The following is a 17,928-nucleotide window of genomic DNA, read 5'->3' as shown; positions in this document are numbered from 1 at the left end:
CATAAACTGTTAAATATTTAATTTTATGATAATCTTTCCAGCAACCCTACTACATATATTTTTTTTTTTTTATTTATTTATTTTGCAACAAAACAAATTCATCCATTGATTTTTTTTAAAAAAAATCGCCTAGAAAAACTAGTACAAACTAGAAAAAAATAATTCAAAGAAAAAAAAAAAATCAAATTTTTAAAAGTTTGAATTTTCTTACTTAAATACCAAAGGATGACCATTCATCTAGAACGCCAATTAGCTTAATTAAATCTTTACAATTATGTCTCAAAAATCACACTAGCTAAAGAGGACAAAATATGACATTTTATTGCCCAAAAGAGATATTCGAACTATGTGTGTAGGGTGACATTTATCTGTGGTAGCTCTTTAACCCGAGGAGGGCAATATTCTAGCGAGAAAGGACAAGCCATCCATCGCCTCTTAATGAATCTGATACGTCCCACGAGCTATCGATTTGACAGACAATATAGTATGAATCGTGTCGATTTAAGTAGCGTCCATGCAAGCCCGAGCAATTGCTACGCGGAACGCATCCGCTTCTCGGGCCGTATAAGACATTACATCTACTGAATAAATGGCTTTATAATATTTTCGAACATTTTCGCGTTTTGACTTTCTAAATAAACCATAAATCAAAGGGGATCTTATTATTTAATGTACTTATTTTTCTTTTGAAAATGATTTGTTTTGTAAACATCGATCTTTTATGTAAGATAATCATAAAATATTCATTTATAATTAGGTAATTATAATATTTTGGTTTAATTATAAAAGTACTTTATTTTTTTTTTGGGGGGTAAAAATCCTTTATTTGTAATGAAAGTTAATATTTGAAATATTTTTCACAAAAATATTTTGATTAATCCTCTTAAGCAAATTTTGTAATCGTAATAATATTTATGGATTGCTTCTAGTTGCCCTGAAATTTCTTAACGGATTAAAGACAACCAAAACGGTTTGGGTTTGACATAAAATTAAAAACTTATAATTTAATGGAGCTTATGAAGTGTGGGCCTGGAGGGATATTTGCCCAGAAATTCGCTGGAAAAAGAAAACGATGTTCCAGGTAAACCTTGAGAGTTAAAAGTCATTTCTTAATAAGCTACAACGTCAAACACGAGTTTTGATCAAATAAACTTCCAAGTAGTCTCCATCTTCTGACTTTGATATGCACACCAAGTGGGGTTTGGTGTCTTCGTCTACTAGTATTTTGGTGTGTCCTTCCAAAAACACACGTATCTACCATAAATGTCAAATTAGCGAAATGAAAAAACAACATTTTATAAATGCATCCGTACGCAGAAACAAGAGGCCATAGTTAAGAGAGCTATCCATGGAATGGATCTTTAAGCAAGTTACACAAAATGATGAATGTGGTATATGAGTTATGCACACATACAGTATTAAGGAAAAAAGACAGCTTGTCAAAGCCGTTTAAGGCTCAACAACAGCAGTATTGTGTCCGTCCCTCCCATTTTTTTTCTCTGTTTTCGTTCATACATACATATATGCATCTCATCTAAAACAAACCAGAAATTTTCACACCAGTCTTGTCTTCGGATTAGAACTTTCTCCTCCTGTCAGGAAAGACATGTGTAATGTTTAAAAAACACTGCAACAACGAGTGGTCTTTTGATGAAACCATAAGCTGAAAACCCGTAAAAACAGATTCACGAACTGAAGGAACAACCCTAAGCAATTGCTCAATTAACGACAGCTTTGCTTTAAGCAAAAATCTTTAACGCAAACAATTGGAATCCATGATTTGATTAATCTGCAGTCATACTAAACTTGATGAATTGAATCAAAAAGAAAATAAGAAGAGGTGTTTCCTTCTTTCTCAGATCAACAGACTTTCACCTGCTCATAATTATAAATTGCTTGCTCAAAACCATGTCTTTCTTTAACCCTGGAATCTTCCCAGAAACGATTCACTAGTGTTGAATCAAAACTTGTGGCAACATCACTGGAATCTATCAAGATAGCTTCCAGGAAGTTGAGGTAGCTTTAGATTCTCTTCTGCGTGTACTATCAACCAGTCTCAAAGGTAAACAGTTTCTTACTATGTTACCATACATTCGCTGTAATACAGTCTCTAAATTGGGTAAAAAAGAAGTCTAGGAATTAAAAATATCTTACATGTGCGGCTAAAAGATGCTACATGATTGTATCTCATGGACCCCAACTTCATCTCTGTGTAGCGTTTTCCAACCAAACTGGTATGTGAAAGATCAGACATCTGTTTCATCTAAACTAAGCTTGGCACGATATTGACGACCTTTGCTTTGGAAACTGGTGCAGCTCTCTGATTCTCGTATTTCAGTATCCCCATCTTCTGTTGCACTTGGTCTCTCTTCTTCTGCCAACTCTCCAGCTACGATAGGCTTCGTCTCATTACAGTTACTACTGTCTTCACTTACGTCCTTGGTCTTATTCTGCGGAATAAAGGAGACTTTTGGAAATGATTCTGACTCTGGATTTTTCAATCCTTCAACAGCATTGGGAGTGTCCATGTACTCTCCTGTTGGGGACTCCACATCCAATTCACAAGATGGATCAAAGCTGTAACGGGTGTAACTCGAAGGATTTAGCAAGTAATCCGGTACCCGAGCACCACTTTTTCCCTGATGAGATACGATTTTTGACGAGGCAGAAGCTGAACAAGTATCTTCAGGCTTCTTCAATGTTTCTTCAGGCACAGAATCAAACCTGACTCGCTTACTTGTCCTTGCTTCTGAATCTGAACTATTCTCCTTCCTTTTGAGTATAGGTTTTCGCGGCATAGCTTCGGATGATTCTTCTGCGTGTGGCTCTTTGCTTTCCGAAGGTTGACTTGCAGAAGTATTAAACTTGTTAGCCTCAATTTCATCTTCCTTCAGCCTAATTCTTGCAGCAACATAGTTAGCACGAGGATCCCGAATCCGCCCACAGCCTTCACCGTCATTCTCTTCCCCTAGTGCAACTTTATCATACTCATCTTCCTCTGCCTGTGTTAAGAAGCATAATTCATGGAAACAACACTCAGCATCAAAGAAAGTGACATCCTATTCATAATACGGTATGTGCTACATATAGTTATAGCAAGAAAAACTCAAATTCAAGAATCTTAAAGCTGGTTACATAGGTTGATGATTCACGTACAAAAACTCTATAAGTCACACAAACCAATATGATACTACATTAAAAATTCAATGCTCTTCTCATATGAATCTACCAAATCCAAGAGAAAAGACCAACACTGTTCCCTAATTTCAATTAGCTAAGCAATGAGAAACAATCGTTAAGAGACCAAAATTGATTTACCTCGTCATCGAGAGTGCGATCAAGGCCCATGGAGGCTCTGATACTCCACACACCATCAAAATCCTCGCCGCAATCAATATCTTTGAGATCATCCTCGGAAGGCTTCTGCTGTTTTAAGAGCTCGTCAAAGGATGAAGCACAAGGAATCTCGTCTCTATCGTACGAATCTCGCTTCCACTCCCGCTTCTCTACCTCTGTGTCGGAGAGAGTCCACACCGACCCCGATTGCTGCCGCGACGCCGGAGCAGAAGACGACGTGGAAAACTTGGAAGACGAAGGACGAGAGAAGGGTAGAGATCCGAAGATCTTCGCAACGCGAGACTGGAAATCTTCGTCGGCTGATCCAGACGATGCCATTGTGAAGCTATTAGAAATTGAAACACACACAAATCGATTGCTGTGAATAAACGAAGAACGAACAAAATAATAGACCGCCTTTCGTGTGATCCTATAACAAAACAAATTTTAAATGGGCATTTTATAATGGGCCTGGCTTAATGGAATTTCCTACTTCTTGGCCCAATATCGGCCTACTAGTCACTGTTACCTCTATACAGTTTTTAATTTTTTTTTGGTTGTGTGCTAAAGTGGATTTTAGTATCCGTAGGCCGTTTGAGGTCAATAAGGAAATGAAAGATGCGACAGTCTAAAAAGGAAAAGAGAGATCTAAGTTACATTAGATTGATAGCCATATGTCGGAAATCATTTGAGAGAGAAAACATACGATAAATGTTGTGAGAAAGATGAAAGAAAATTGATGTGAGAAAATCTGATTAGAAGACCATATTAAATGTTGGTTAATAGTAATACATAATGTTCATTATTATGTTTTTAATTGCAGATGTCTTAGTTTTACCAGTTGAACAAAGATCTTAACCTAGATTTAAGACGATTATCGTTATGATTAAACAATATTGAACTAGCTGGACAAGACTCAAGAGATCATACATTTCATTAAACAATAAGGATTTTGAAACCAAGAAAATGTATTTTAATAATCATATGCGACTGTAAAGTCTGCAAAAGAAAGTAAGATCATCGTGTCCATTTTTTCCAAATTTCTCCCACTTTTCTTTTTGCTTTAACAATTTTTTTCCAAAAGAAAGTAATCATAAGTGTTCAATTTTTTATATTTAAAGATATTTTCATATAAAATAAAATAAACATGTCTTAAAAGGAATCATTTATACCCCACTGGCCTCTCTGTCTCTCCGGAACAAAAGATAATGGAGAAGCAACCAGATAACGGGTCCCACTCTCCCCTCTCTATTAATACTCTCGAGAGAATCGCGTTTACTACACGCGCCTCCTAATTTCCAGCCTCTTTAATACTACACGGGCTTTAAAGGCGCGTGGATATAGTGGATTTTAGCCAGAGTCCTTGTTTTCTCAGATGACCACTGTTACAGAAAAAGCACAGTCAGTCCTCTCTTTAAAAAATTTACACTTGAAACGACGTCGTATCTTACCAACCTTCACGATCTCCGGCGGTAACTAAAACGGCATAGTTTCGCCGTCTTTTGTGGTTAAAATTTTCACAAAGACGGTGAAGTTTTTTTTCTTCCTTTCTTTGATTTGTCTGTCTCTTCTCTTCTCCCGAGACACTTCATCTAAAAAACACACCCCCACTGTTTTCTTGTTTTGTTCTCTCTCGATTTCGCGAGAAAAAAACACCAGCTCAAAATTACGCTTGGCTCGAGACTTTGAAGATCATCGGTTTCTGTTTCTGTTGGATATTTCGGGGAAGCTTTGGGAGGAGAGGATCTCACGTTTTTGTTCGTTTATGGCGTCTGTGTGAGACATAGTGGTGGTTCTAGCTTTTAGGTTTTTGGTGTGTGTGTTCGTGTTATGTTAATTGCTGTTTGTGTCGAAGAAGAGGAAGTAATAAATTAGCTCAAAATGCATTTCACTAAGCTTGATGACTCTCCCATGTTCCGCAAACAGGTTTGTTTCTACTACATATCTTTGGTTCCTGTCTATGTGTGCTTGTCTTGATGTGTCCAGTCTTTTAGTGTCGTAGGTTAAAATTGGGTCATATTAGGCGAGATTTGTTCTTCAAAAGTTGTCAACAGATACTAATTTTGGAGCCATTAGGATGTGTTGTGTCTGGAATTTTGAATGTCCACCGACATTTATATTCCAAAATGTGAGTGGAACTTCACTGGAAGGTTCGAATTAATGTGTCACTAAGAAATTGGTTTATCTGGACGGCCTATTCGCGCTTTAACTTGTTGCTCCATGAAATGTGAAATGACTTATGATCCAGTGCACTTGTTTGGGTCTCTGATTCGTGTGTTTAGGATACATTTGTGTCCACTTAGCTACTACTTTCATGCTCACTGGTTTAGTAGGACTTCTGCTATCTAACTCAACTTAAATGCTAAGGAAGTTCCTAGTGTAGCTCAAATTCTGTCCAACAACTGCTCTGTTTGCCTGAAGTTGATGATTCTTTTGCCCCTATATAGAGTGCCTGAATCACTCAATCTTTGGGGTTATCCATAGTTGCAGTTTCTTCCATAATTGGATTGTGTCTTTACTGTTTTCTTTGCGTTTATGTATTTTTCCTTCCGCAGCTGCGTTCTTACATTGATATCTTTTTCTTAAATAGTTACAAAGCATGGAGGAGAGCGCAGAAATATTGCGGGAAAGAAGTCTCAAGTTTTACAAAGGATGCCGGAAATACACGTATGCTAGTTCAAATTTTCACAGCTAATTAGGATTGTAGCTCTACATTTAGAGTTTTCTTCTGGCTGAAACATGTATCTTTTAACAGCGATAGATTATTCTTTCTTTTTACAGTGAAGGACTAGGCGAGGCATACGATGGGGACATTGCTTTCGCAAGTGCACTTGAAACATTTGGTGGAGGCCATAATGATCCAATAAGTGTGGCTTTTGGAGGTATGACCGATTATATGGAAACTCGCAGTAGCATATTGTCTGTTTATTCCCATAATCTTTGCAGTTTTCATCTGAGATTCTTTGGCACTTTCCATTTTAGAATTCATAATTTCGTTTTTAAGCACTAAATACTGATAGTGGCCTTAAATTATGAGGGAAGTTGTTGTTCCCGCTCTTTCTCTTCGCTTTCTCTTTGCTAGGGTTGTTAGATTCACTGGTTTTGGTGGAAATGTTAACAATTTGCTGTTAAAAGTGCTGACAAACTCTAACTTGCTGTGCCAGGACCGGTAATGACGAAATTTACAATTGCGTTGAGGGAAATTGGGACTTATAAGGAAGTTCTTCGGTCACAGGTATGCTAGTTTGCTATTTTGACACTCTCTGTTTCTCCCTATTCCCAGCCTTCTCTCTGATAACTCCTGTGGTATCAACGTAGGATAGCTTTGTTTTCCTTCAGCAAAAATGGCCTCTTTATAGTTTGCTTTACCTTAAGACATCATATAGATTTAGAGCAGATCAAGTCATTTCAATCCAGGTTTTGATTTTGATGAGTTCCATTGTCAGGTGGAACATATACTGAATGACAGATTACTTCAGTTTGCCAATATGGACTTGCATGAAGTTAAGGTACAAGCTGCTTCCTTTATTATTGGCTTGATATACATGTTTTGAGTTAACTTTGCATCATTGAGGTATTAGTATTGACTAGAATATCTATTAAACAATGGAGGACAAATATTCTGCATGTGTGAATAGAGAAAATATGAAGACCTGCCAAGAGGCATTTAATTTAATATGGACATTAGGTCTTGTTCTTCTGGTTTGACTTGCAGCACTAGAAATCTAAAAAAAAGAACTAATTATCACTCATGTGGTCAACCTTCCCCAAACAAAATATAATTGTGAATATTTTCTGAGGTCATTAATGTAGATAAGGTCTGATGATTGCGGAAAATATGGTTAAGTTTCTTGAGCCTGCCTTTACATTGTGGCTAGTCAGCTTGTCCAGATATATCTTTTTCCATTTTTATAGTAGGCTAGCATGACATGGTTATATTTGGATATGGAACCCTGAGAGATCATTTTTGCCACAGGAAGCTCGGAAGCGCTTTGACAAGGCTAGCCTTACCTACGATCAGGTATCCCTTTTGTCAAGGATTTTTGTTTTCCCCACTCCGCTGACTTGGTTTGCACTACAAAAGATATTTTGGAAAGATTAAAAGTTCTCATCCTGACTCTTTTCTTTACTAGATGTAAATCTGTATGAAAAGTTTCAACCAGACAAAATGGGTCGAGCTCAAATATTTTAGAATCATTCCTCGTTAATGGAGGAACGCTAGGGTTCCTCTTTTTCAAAGTTATGATATGTGTTGCAGTTTCCGTGCAGGCAGTGTATAAATTTGCAGAAACCTAGCTAGTTTTTTTGTTCATGCTACATTTGTAGCTTGGAAAATAACTGATAGAAATAGAGAGGCATATTGGGTCCACGGCTCCCACTTATCTGGACGATTAACTAATTAACTTCTTATTGTGCTTTAGGCCCGTGAGAAGTTTTTATCTTTGAGGAAAGGTACAAAAAGTGACGTTGCTGCTGCTTTAGAACAGGTATGGTGCATGATTTTAGTAAAGCTCGTTTCTGATTTTTGATAACCATGTATTTTTATTTCTATGTTGTAACTAACATATTTTGACACTGACAGGAACTTCATACTTCGAGGTCTATGTTTGAGCAAGCTCGGTTCAACCTTGTAATTTTCTATCGTTTGATCTTGAGTGTTCAAATCTACATACTTGCTGTCCATACGTAGTATTGTTGAAGTAATCATTTGGTTTCCCTAATTTATGCTCAGGTGACTGCTCTATCAAATGTTGAAGCTAAGAAAAGGTTTGAATTTTTGGAAGCAGTCAGTGGAACAATGGATGCACATCTTCGGTACTTCAAACAGGTAAGTTTGTTATGCTGCTTAGAATTATAAAATAGTCTGGAAAGGTTTGTGTCAAATCTAAACGTGGTTGCTTTCAGGGTTACGAATTACTGCATCAGATGGAACCATATATCAATCAGGTCGGTTTAATGTTATTTTCCTTTTCTTCAAGTGATAGATCCCTAAATATTTGGGGTTTATGTATAATTCTCTTCTACGACTATGTATGAATCTTCACATGTGTTGAAAACGCGGAGATAGTAGCATTTAGAAAACTACTTATACATCAACTCTTTTTTTGTAGGTCTTGACATATGCGCAACAATCCAGAGAAAGATCAAATTATGAACAAGCAGCACTTAATGAAAAGATGCAGGAGTACAAAAGACAGGTTGATCGAGAGAGCAGGTGGGGTTCAAATGGTTCTAATGGATCACCAAATGGAGATGGCATACAAGCAATCGGTAGAAGCTCTCACAAAATGATAGACGCCGTAATGCAATCTGCTGCAAGAGGAAAGGTTGATCAACGTCTTTAACATATGATTGATACATCTTCCAGAGAGTACTATTAACATTTCTTGGTGCTTTCAGGTGCAAACAATAAGGCAAGGTTATCTCTCTAAACGATCTTCAAACCTGAGAGGAGACTGGAAAAGAAGGTTTTTTGTTCTTGACAGCCGGGGAATGCTCTATTATTACCGAAAACAGTGTAGCAAACCATCTGTGAGTTTTGGTTTTATATTTATCTTTTATTTGAAAACAGCAGAATTATGCAAACGGTATGGTGTTCATAAAGTAAAAATCTATTTGACCCATTCTTTTCACACTCTGACTTAGATTATTTGATGTTTAGGGGTCTGGAAGCCAGCTTTCTGGACAGAGAAATAGCTCCGAGCTTGGGTCTGGACTGCTTAGTAGGTGGCTTTCTTCGAATAATCATGGACATGGTGGTGTCCATGATGAGAAGTCTGTAGCTCGTCATACAGTGAACTTACTCACCTCAACAATTAAAGTCGACGCTGATCAATCAGATCTGAGGTTTTGCTTTAGGATCATATCACCTACAAAAAACTACACGTTGCAGGTTTGATTCAGAGTGTTTGTTACTGCCTTAAAACTTTATTGTATACATGTTTGCCCAAGTTTAATAGTTTTCACTCAGTGTTTACTTATGTTTGTCAGTGCAGGCTGAGAGTGCACTCGATCAAATGGATTGGATAGAAAAGATCACTGGGGTTATTGCATCACTACTTAGTTCTCAGGTCCCTGAACAGGTAAGTATTATCATTATTCCTTTACCTGACCAGGCTCATATTAAATACCAATGCAACTTTGGTGATTGTCCATCGGCTACATTTCAGCGTCTTCCTGGTAGTCCCATGGGAAGTGGCCACCATCGATCTGCTAGTGAAAGTAGCTCATATGAAAGTTCTGAATATGATCATCCTACTACTGAAGAATTTGTATGTGAGAGGAGCTTTTTGGGGTACAATGAAAGGCCATCAAGAAGTTTTCAGCCGCAACGGTCCATTAGAAAGGGTGAGAAGCCCATTGATGCTCTTCGAAAGGTCTGTGGGAATGACAAATGTGCGGATTGTGGAGCTCCAGAACCAGACTGGGCTTCTTTAAATCTGGGGGTTCTTGTCTGTATCGAATGTTCTGGTGTTCACCGTAATCTTGGTGTGCATATATCTAAGGTAAAAAATCTCCAGAACTCTTAATTGCTTAGAAAATATATGTAGGCTCTATAACAACCAACTTATGGAAGGACGTAAAGAAGTCCATGAGAATTTTGAAGTGACACTAGGCTTATATTCAATAGCAATTCAGATTATAGAGCATGTGATAGAATTTGAACTTTGGATGGCTCGGCCTTCAATTTGACATAAGTTATACAGCAATCTGAAGTTGGCTGTTGCTACAGGTTAGGTCACTCACTCTCGACGTGAAAGTATGGGAGCCATCTGTTATAAGTTTGTTCCAAGCTCTTGGAAATACTTTCGCAAACACAGTTTGGGAGGAATTGCTTCATTCAAGGAGCGCCATCCATTTTGACCCCGGCTTAACAGTGTAAAACTCCATTTATGTTTGAAAGTGATGATAACTTTGATCACCTAGAAATCATAATGTTAAAATTACTCTGCCAAATATGTGCAGGTCTGATAAATCCAGGGTGATGGTCACTGGAAAACCCAGCTATGCTGATATGATATCTATCAAGGAGAAGTATATACAAGCTAAGGTTTTTAAGCTTCTACCCTTTATTTGATTCCTTATGTTGGAGATAAATGAAGCTATTTTTCTTCTCGAGGGCGTGCTTATTTCTTCCCAGTATGTTGTTCCTTCAAATATTCATTGAGCATGTAGAAAATATTTACTTTCGAGGCATTCTCTCGTTGCTCGGTCATAGGCAATGTTCAGGAAAGCTCATTCAAACTTTTTTTTTTTTTGTCATTCCACAGTATGCGGAGAAGTTATTTGTTCGGAGATCAAGAGACAGCGATTTCCCACAATCAGCTGCACAACAAATGTGGGACGCAGTGAGTGGCAATGATAAAAAAGCTGTTTACCGGCTCATTGTCAATGGTGATGCGGATGTGAATTATGTGTATGACCAAACTTCCAGTTCTTCGTTAACACTTTCCAGAGTAATATTAGTACCAGAAAGGCCAAAGCGTGAGGATGTTCTACTCAGATTAAGAAATGAGTTACTTGATAGAACAGGTAGTTCTTCAAATATATCTCCTGAGGGAAGCGGAGGTTCCTCTCTGCTTCACTGTGCTTGTGAGAAGGCAGACCTTGGGATGGTAGAGCTTTTGCTGCAGTATGGTGCAAATGTAAACGCCTCAGATTCAAGTGGTCAAACGCCGCTGCACTGTTGTCTTCTCAGAGGAAAAGTGACAATAGCAAGATTGCTTCTCACTAGGTGAGTTGGTCTTCTTAGATCCGCTTATCCAAAATGTCCCTAACATTTTCTCTGGCTAAATCCTTTGGAAATGTTAAAAGTTTTCACACAAGTTGTGTGTATGTTGCAGGGGAGCAGACCCGGAAGCTATGAACAGAGAAGGCAAAACCGCTCTTGATATTGCTGCAGAGTCAAATTTTACTGATCCAGAAGTTCTTGCTCTCCTTTCAGACACAAATGGATACAATCACAGACAGTGCTGATAAAGATGCATAGGCTTGCGGACATAAAAATTCCGGAGCTATGTTTCATCGTTGCTTTCACGGTCTGAAGAGCCAATCAACACTAAAGAAGGACCTCTAATGGTCTCTAGCAAGTTTAGCCCCCAATTAAGTATTGTATTGATGTTTTTGTGATGGATGGATATAGGCTGCATATTGGGAAATTATAGTGTATTGTATTGTGTCGTGTTGTGTGTATGTGGGACTATAGCATCCTGAGTTTGTCATGTCCAGACGTTGTAACTTGTAAGCAATTACTTATGGTTTTGTTCACTTCGTATTAACGTATTTAATTTGTGGCTCGATTTTGGTTTTGAATCTGTGTCAAAACTAAGATAATTTACGTGTTAAACCAGGCCCAAGTTTGAAAGTTAATTGTCAATTTTCAGACCAGAGTACATATTGGTCCACTTATTCCCATTACATTCATAGTTTTGAGTCTTTTGATAATAGTGTTACCATTTCAATTAGGCTAATCTTTTTTCAACCCAAGATATTTTTATAAAAAGGAATGTGGTTCAAATCGGAAAACAAGACCTAACTTTGAATAAAAGCACTACAGCATAAAGCTTTTACCTTTAACAAAAAAAATATAATAATTTTTTACAAGGAAAAAGAAGAGAAAGCAATTATTCTCAGACAAACAAAGGAACCACTTTTGTAGGTGTAGTAGTAATCTCACACGCTAAGACAAAAGTGCACAAATTCTCGAGACTCTCTTCTATCCAACGGTCCATATCTCACTAACCGCATCTAAATAACGGACAAGATCTTCTTTTGGCTTCAGCTCTCTTTAGTCTTTACCTTCCCTCAAGCTCGGTACTCGATGTCTTGCTTTCGGCCACTCATGAAAGCAACGAGAGCTTCCCCTTTCATCCGCCTACGTGGCTATGGGACCCAGTCTAACCACGACCACCTGACATCGTGGGCCCCACTGTAAGGCGGGAACCCCATTTTTTTTTGGCTGTAAGTAACGGATTCTCGGTCATGCTTTTTTGTGAGGATAGAGAGAGAGACTGAGAGAGAGAGAGAGTGTGTCACGGTCTCGCAGATACTGTGTATTGAAAAGAGAGTTCTAGAGAGAGAGTGTGTTATGTGTGTGTGTGTGTGTGTGTGTGTGTGTGTGTGTGTTTGGTTACTGGGATTAATTGAGCTGAAACAGTTTGGATAGTTTTGTTTGTTCTGTTTCATCTTTCAACCACAGATATAGTAATATTGTGAAAACCCCTCATTGAAGTTTGTTCTCTGCTCTCTCTTTTTGGGTTTAGCACTGAGTTTTGGGGTTTATTTCGAGACATACCCATACAAAGTTTGATACTTTTGTGTCCCCCCTTATCAAGAAAATTGTGGGGTTTTTTTTTTTTTTTAATAAGCTTCCTTTAAATTTTCAATTTTTATTTTGGAGGAAAAGAGTGAGAATTTCAGATAAGAATCTATGAGCCAATGATATTCTAATTCATCTTCTTCGTGAAGATTTTGAGTTGAATTCCATTTTCCTTTTTGTCTTGGTGGTTTCTCATTGGTTTTCTCGAGAATATTTGTGGTTTTGGGAGAAGAGGCTTCACTGTAGCATTGAAAAAGTCTTAAACTTTTCTGTGTCTTTTTATGTAAGCTTTGAACAGCTTCACCTTTCTGGGTTTTCTCAGATTGTGTCTAATCTTGAAAAACCTTTTATTCGTAGAAGCAGCAATGAAGCAAAGAAGAAGAAGAAATGGATGTAGTAGTAGCAACACTATCTCTCTACTCTTATTATTCTTCTTAGTCTTCTTTTCAAGAACAAGCACAAGTACAAGTTGTCGTAGAAGAACTGTTAAACACTTATCCACAACTTCAACATCATCTACACCACTTGAATCAAGAATCACTTCCAAGGTTATTGTGATTAGTATCGTCTCAGGGATTTTAACAGGGTTGGTTTCAGCTTTGGTGTTAGCTTTCTTGGTTCGTAGCATTGTCAAATTCATGAAACAGACGCCAATTCTCAAAGGTCCAGTGGTGTTTTCTCCTAAGATTACTCCTAAATCTCTCCACGCAGCTCTCAGTAATGGTATTCAGTTGCTTGGCTCTGACCTTAATGGTAAATACTATAAGATGGTTCTTGATAATGGTCTAGTGGTTGCAGTCAAGAGACTAGGCTCACTTGAAGGAGTTGGTTCACCAGAAAGTAGTAGTAGCAAGTCGGTTAAGAGAAGGTTGCAGAAGGAACTTGAGCTTCTTGCTGGGTTAAGGCATAGGAACCTTATGAGTTTACGAGCTTATGTTCGCGAATCTGATGAGTTCTCTCTGGTCTATGATTACATGCCTAATGGTAGCCTTGAGGATGTGATGAATAAAGTTAGAACGAAAGAGGTAGAGCTTGGATGGGAGATTAGGCTTAGAGTTGCAGTTGGAATTGTGAAAGGGCTTCAGTATCTTCATTTCAGTTGTGAGACCCAGATTCTTCATTATAACCTGAAACCTACAAATGTGATGTTGGATTCTGAGTTTGAGCCTCGGCTTGCTGATTGTGGATTGGCCAAGATCATGCCTAGTTCACACACAGCGGTATCTTGCTACTCTGCCCCTGAGTCCTCTCAAAGTAACAGGTGCTTCAAATATCAACACCATAGCCTTTGAGTTAACTCCTTTTTCATCTCTTTTACTAACACGGTAATGCAAATCCTTGTGACAGATACACAGACAAAAGCGACATATTCAGCTTTGGGATGATATTGGGTGTTCTTTTAACCGGAAGAGACCCGACCCACCCGTTCTGCGAAGAGTCTGCAAGCGGAGGTAGCTTAGGACAGTGGCTGAAACATTTACAACAGTCTGGGGAAGCACGAGAAGCATTAGATAAGACTATTCTTGGAGAGGAAGTGGAGGAAGACGAAATGTTAATGGCTTTAAGAATCACCATCATCTGCCTTTCTGACTTTCCGGCAGACCGGCCTTCAAGTGATGAGCTTGTCCACATGCTTACACAACTGCACAGCTTTTAGCCCAACGTACTTACATGTATCAAAACCTCTGTAAAACCAATCCAGACATCTGCAGTTGCATCAATATATTCTTTTTTCTTTATTCTTGCTAGTAACTGGTTTAACTTTGATCACGCAAATGGTACAAAAAATTGGTCTTACAACAGTCGAAAGGTAGCCAGCAGTTCCCGTTCCTAAACGTAGGACAACAAGCAGTGCTTGATGAACGTACATACTACACTCAGAAGGAATACAAAGAAAAACACAGATCAAGCAATAAGCTTGTCGAGTCAATTTTCTACTTGCAGTGTCCTGACAGGTGACCCGTTGCCAAGTCTGGGTTGTATCAATAACTCTGAGAGGTCACCGCTCTCGAAGAAGGATTTGTGAAGAGCCTGAACACAACCTTCAGCTTCAGCTTCGTTTACTATAAAGGAAATGTTTACCTGCGAGATATTGAAACAAGAAAGGAATATGTTAGGTGAGAACGGAAAGAGAGTTTTGTGATAAGCAATGTTACCTTGGATGCTCCTTGTGATATCATCTGGACATTGACACCTTTGGTATAAAGAACATGAAACGCCTGCCCAAAGTTAAAACAATTAAGTAAGAAGCGCACAAGAAATATATCTTTCTTTGTTAGAATCTTGAAGTAATCTTATTAGGAGACCAGATCTAACCCTCTCTAAAATCAGGGAGGAATGTTGAACATTCCCAATTAGAGAGATGATTGCTCTTCCTTTTAGAAGATTCACAACTGCAATTTTCTCCAGTTCTTCAACTACATGATCAAGCTCCTGTAACAAGAAAAAAAAAAAAAAAAAAAAAGGACTTTGAAAAGCACGCATAAATGAATTGGGAATCACGTATTGGGGATTCTACAAGAACTTACCTGTTGAATCAGTTCTCTGCTCCAAAGTTTTGAAGGATCCAGTGTCAGAGATATACTGACTTCACTAGTGGCAACAACATCTACGGAAATGCCAAGCTCCTCAAATATCGAGAATACCTAGTAAAAAGAGTGAGGCAAGCAGGCAGTGTTGATTATTAACAACACCAAAACGACCACAGGGTGGAGCAGCCCACAGTTCAGACCATGCCAATGAAAAAGTGTACATCCTTACCTTTGCAAGAAAGCCAACTTGACCAAGCATTCGGGTGCTTGCTATATCCAGCATGGTCACATTACGTTTCAGAACAATGCTCGTTAGAATACTCTGTCATGAAAAAGCAAAAAACAAAATTGTTTGCTATGAAGGTTCTCACATGAGATTCATAAAAGAACACAATTAGGAGACAATATACCTTGGTCATGTCTCTTGTTTTAGTGATGATAGTTCCAGGAGCCTTAGGGTTATAAGAATTTTTAACCCTAACAGGAATCTCACCCTCTCTTGCTGGTCTCATTGACTGTGGGTGCAAGACCTGCAGCAACAAGTGAATTTCCTTACTTAACCACTCGAGCATTTACAACATACAAATTTTCATGTAACAATACTAATAACTACACTTGAGTATTATTGCATACAAGTAGAGTGGGACCTGTGCACCAAAATAAGCTAGCTCGGCTGCTTCGTCAAATGTCAGATATGGTACTGGTGTAGCTCGCTTATATATAGTAGGGTCACATGTTAGAACACCATCGACATCTTTCCACACCTACTCAATGGAAAAACAAACATCCAAACTGAACAGAAGGTATGCAACGTTTGAAGAGAAAACATTACACTTTGAGATTGTAGAAGAACCTGAATCTCTTTCAAACCCAACGCTTTACCAATTGTGGTTGCCGTCAAATCACTGCCACCCCTACCCAAGGTAGTAACCGCACCAGTTTTCCAACCCTATTAGTGAATGAAATAATTAGGCAAGCCACAGAAACATGAATGAAAATCTTAATTATCTGTAGATTGTAAACTGTTTGAAATACCTTCCCAAGGAAACCTGTTACAATAGGAACAGCAGGATCATGCATCCAATCATCATATAATCTCTTGGCAACAGCTGGATAAGTTGCCTCCAGGATATCCCCATTTGTGAAATCATCCGTTGTAATGAAACCAATTTCAAATGCATCATACTGCAAAGTAATGGTCGATAAATCTACTTAGCTATGTTTGCGAGCCGGATCATTGTGCAATAAAGCTCACACCAAGGCCAGTTTAGCATGTAACAGAGAAAGTACACCAATATGTGTTCCTTGATAACCGAAACCAAACTAATAAAAAAGTTAAATGACCAATTCAGAGTATATAGAATTTGTTTATCATATTTTCTAAATCTAGATTGAACTTTTCTACCCTAATCTACCAAGATATCAATTTGACTAAATAAGCAACCAAATGTGATATATAATATAATTAAGAAAATTACAGTAGAACTAAAAATATGATGATGGACATACTTGGCGTGCCTTGACACCGATTGTATTAAGATAAGCAGCAAAAATCCTTGTAGACAAACACTCTCCAAAAGAGACTAAGTAATCTCTGGTTCGAAGTGTCAATTCCTTCATCATGGCAATGCCTTTCAGGAGTTGCTCCAGTTCCTCCAAATAGGCTGCAAAATGTATCCAAGATATAAATAGGCAATGCATGTACACTCTTGAATTATTACCAAACTCATCACAAATCAAAAATTTATGAGCCTTATCAGAATTAGAAAGAAATGAAGCTCCAAATGTTGGAAAGTCTACAAGTTAAAATATGCTCACTCAAAATAACAGAGGGATCAATGTTGAGCTCTTTCACCGTCCTGAAACAACAAAAAAACACATTCTTGATCAAAACCAACAGCAACAAAGGAAAAGATACTCAAAGGTACCAAATTAATCATAGTTACAAGAAACCAAAACCTGATATGCAATTCCTTTATAATGCTCAACTCCTCAATCTCAGATGCATTAGAAACACCACAACTAACCGCCTTCTCTCCCGCCTTCACTAGCAACAAAACCAATAATTCCAATCAAAAAAATTCAAAACTTTGAATAGAAAACAGAGAAAAGGGAGAGAATCTCAGCATTACAAGCAAGAGATTGTTGGTAGTTTTCCCCATAGCAGAGAGAACAATGACGGGACTTTCTTCCGGAAAAGTCAAAATCAAATCAGCAACTTCCTTCATTCTCTCAGCTGACGCCACCGAAGATCCACCAAACTTCATCACGCACGTGATACCCTTCTCATCTACCTCCGTTATCGCCTCTGTCTTCTTCTCTTCCAACACAGCTCGCACAATGTTTCTGCTGCCTGAACCTGAAACCTTTCTAATGGAGGAGCCATCTCCAATGGGTAATGATAATTTCTTCAGCGTAGGGAAATCGACACGATTTAGAGAAATCGGTAGCGTCGGCGAGTTTCGGTGGCGGGTAAGTGGCAATCTGGTGAAAGCTGCATTGCTATGACAACAACGAACCCTAGTAGCCGCCATTTGAGAGGAGGAAGAAGAAGAATATTATTGATAGGTTTTTAAAACAAGAAGAGGAGAGAAATCGTACGGCTCACTCTCATTTGATGAGAGACACCAAAGAAGGAAACTTTGAACCTTCCACTCTTCGGGTCTCTGTACTAAAACGCTGTCGTTTATTACCAACCATTGATTTTGATTTTGACCCGTTTTGGTTGTTGGCTTGTTGCAA

The 17,928-nt window shown here is 38.3% G+C and overlaps 5 protein-coding genes and 1 long non-coding RNA gene across 9 annotated transcripts; 3 read left to right on the top strand and 3 right to left on the bottom strand.

Annotated features, from left to right (window-relative positions):
- Nucleotides 1-1,283: 1,283 nt before the first annotated feature.
- On the bottom strand, nucleotides 1,284-3,754 carry AT5G13310 (uncharacterized protein). 2 transcript variants are annotated; one of them, NM_001343267.1, is made up of 3 exons: nucleotides 3,319-3,746; nucleotides 2,155-3,002; nucleotides 1,284-1,592 (listed from the first exon to the last, which is right to left on the bottom strand). In NM_001343267.1, the coding sequence occupies exons 1-2, from the start codon at nucleotides 3,673-3,675 to the stop codon at nucleotides 2,247-2,249; spliced, it is 1,113 nt and encodes a 370-aa protein (NP_001331631.1). In that variant the 5' UTR covers nucleotides 3,676-3,746; the 3' UTR covers nucleotides 1,284-1,592; nucleotides 2,155-2,246. The 2 variants fall into 2 exon arrangements, with proteins under 2 accessions (NP_001331631.1, NP_196835.1); NM_121334.3 differs by having other exon boundaries at nucleotides 1,376-3,002; nucleotides 3,319-3,754.
- AT5G02085 lies at nucleotides 1,327-1,601 on the top strand. The gene has a single exon (NR_142570.1). It is a non-coding gene; the product is annotated as an other RNA (long non-coding RNA).
- Nucleotides 3,755-4,667: 913 nt separating the features above from the next.
- SFC (ARF GTPase-activating protein) lies at nucleotides 4,668-11,689 on the top strand. Its single transcript, NM_121333.4, has 19 exons — nucleotides 4,668-5,262; nucleotides 5,927-6,003; nucleotides 6,118-6,218; nucleotides 6,501-6,571; nucleotides 6,783-6,845; nucleotides 7,313-7,357; nucleotides 7,758-7,823; nucleotides 7,919-7,966; nucleotides 8,069-8,164; nucleotides 8,242-8,283; nucleotides 8,448-8,663; nucleotides 8,737-8,868; nucleotides 8,999-9,229; nucleotides 9,333-9,419; nucleotides 9,507-9,842; nucleotides 10,070-10,215; nucleotides 10,303-10,387; nucleotides 10,608-11,071; nucleotides 11,181-11,689. Exons 1-19 carry the CDS (start codon nucleotides 5,218-5,220, stop codon nucleotides 11,311-11,313), a joined length of 2,484 nt encoding a protein of 827 aa, NP_196834.3. The 5' UTR covers nucleotides 4,668-5,217; the 3' UTR covers nucleotides 11,314-11,689.
- Nucleotides 11,690-11,857: 168 nt separating this feature from the next.
- CRN (Protein kinase superfamily protein) lies at nucleotides 11,858-14,394 on the top strand. Of its 3 annotated transcripts, none has more exons than NM_121332.4 (3): nucleotides 11,858-13,378; nucleotides 13,454-13,916; nucleotides 14,003-14,393. In NM_121332.4, the coding sequence occupies exons 1-3, from the start codon at nucleotides 13,021-13,023 to the stop codon at nucleotides 14,310-14,312; spliced, it is 1,131 nt and encodes a 376-aa protein (NP_196833.2). In that variant the 5' UTR covers nucleotides 11,858-13,020; the 3' UTR covers nucleotides 14,313-14,393. The 3 variants fall into 3 exon arrangements, with proteins under 3 accessions (NP_196833.2, NP_850812.2, NP_001078577.1); NM_001085108.1 differs by having other exon boundaries at nucleotides 12,800-13,378; nucleotides 14,011-14,394; NM_180481.4 differs by having other exon boundaries at nucleotides 11,996-13,916; nucleotides 14,003-14,394.
- Nucleotides 12,915-13,283, bottom strand: AT5G13295 (uncharacterized protein; the record flags this gene model as incomplete). The annotated part of the gene is given in 2 exon segments (NM_001343266.1): nucleotides 12,915-12,984; nucleotides 13,000-13,283. 2 exon segments carry the CDS (start codon nucleotides 13,281-13,283, stop codon nucleotides 12,915-12,917), a joined length of 354 nt encoding a protein of 117 aa, NP_001331802.1.
- Nucleotides 13,972-17,924, bottom strand: AK-LYS1 (aspartate kinase 1). The gene is made up of 13 exons (NM_121331.3): nucleotides 17,319-17,924; nucleotides 17,146-17,228; nucleotides 17,005-17,045; nucleotides 16,696-16,850; nucleotides 16,222-16,371; nucleotides 16,040-16,135; nucleotides 15,834-15,950; nucleotides 15,597-15,716; nucleotides 15,416-15,508; nucleotides 15,184-15,300; nucleotides 14,972-15,088; nucleotides 14,812-14,874; nucleotides 13,972-14,737 (listed from the first exon to the last, which is right to left on the bottom strand). Exons 1-13 carry the CDS (start codon nucleotides 17,718-17,720, stop codon nucleotides 14,582-14,584), a joined length of 1,710 nt encoding a protein of 569 aa, NP_196832.1. The 5' UTR covers nucleotides 17,721-17,924; the 3' UTR covers nucleotides 13,972-14,581.
- Between the last annotated feature and the right edge of the window lie 4 nt (nucleotides 17,925-17,928).

Source organism: Arabidopsis thaliana, chromosome 5 (assembly GCF_000001735.4).
Source record: "Arabidopsis thaliana chromosome 5, partial sequence".
NCBI lineage: Eukaryota > Viridiplantae > Streptophyta > Magnoliopsida > Brassicales > Brassicaceae > Arabidopsis > Arabidopsis thaliana.
This window is presented reverse-complemented; position numbering and strand designations above follow the sequence as displayed.

Excerpts from the sequence above, each read along its gene's own strand:
- SFC (NM_121333.4), top strand. The coding sequence starts at position 5,218 with ATGCATTTCACTAAGCTTGATGACTCTCCCATGTTCCGCAAACAG. Across the intron at positions 7,358-7,757 it reads CTAGCCTTACCTACGATCAG|GCCCGTGAGAAGTTTTTATC; the intron begins GTATCCCTTTTG and ends ATTGTGCTTTAG. Across the intron at positions 11,072-11,180 it reads GCAAGATTGCTTCTCACTAG|GGGAGCAGACCCGGAAGCTA; the intron begins GTGAGTTGGTCT and ends TGTATGTTGCAG.
- AT5G13310 (NM_121334.3), bottom strand. The coding sequence starts at position 3,675 with ATGGCATCGTCTGGATCAGCCGACGAAGATTTCCAGTCTCGCGTTGCG. Across the intron at positions 3,003-3,318 it reads ATCGCACTCTCGATGACGAG|GCAGAGGAAGATGAGTATGA; the intron begins GTAAATCAATTT and ends TTCTTAACACAG.
- AK-LYS1 (NM_121331.3), bottom strand. The coding sequence starts at position 17,720 with ATGGCGGCTACTAGGGTTCGTTGTTGTCATAGCAATGCAGCTTTCACC. Across the intron at positions 17,229-17,318 it reads CTACCAACAATCTCTTGCTT|GCGGGAGAGAAGGCGGTTAG; the intron begins GTAATGCTGAGA and ends TTGCTAGTGAAG. Across the intron at positions 15,089-15,183 it reads GCAGAGAACTGATTCAACAG|GAGCTTGATCATGTAGTTGA; the intron begins GTAAGTTCTTGT and ends TTCTTGTTACAG.
- CRN (NM_180481.4), top strand. The coding sequence starts at position 13,021 with ATGAAGCAAAGAAGAAGAAGAAATGGATGTAGTAGTAGCAACACTATC. Across the intron at positions 13,917-14,002 it reads GAGTCCTCTCAAAGTAACAG|ATACACAGACAAAAGCGACA; the intron begins GTGCTTCAAATA and ends TCCTTGTGACAG.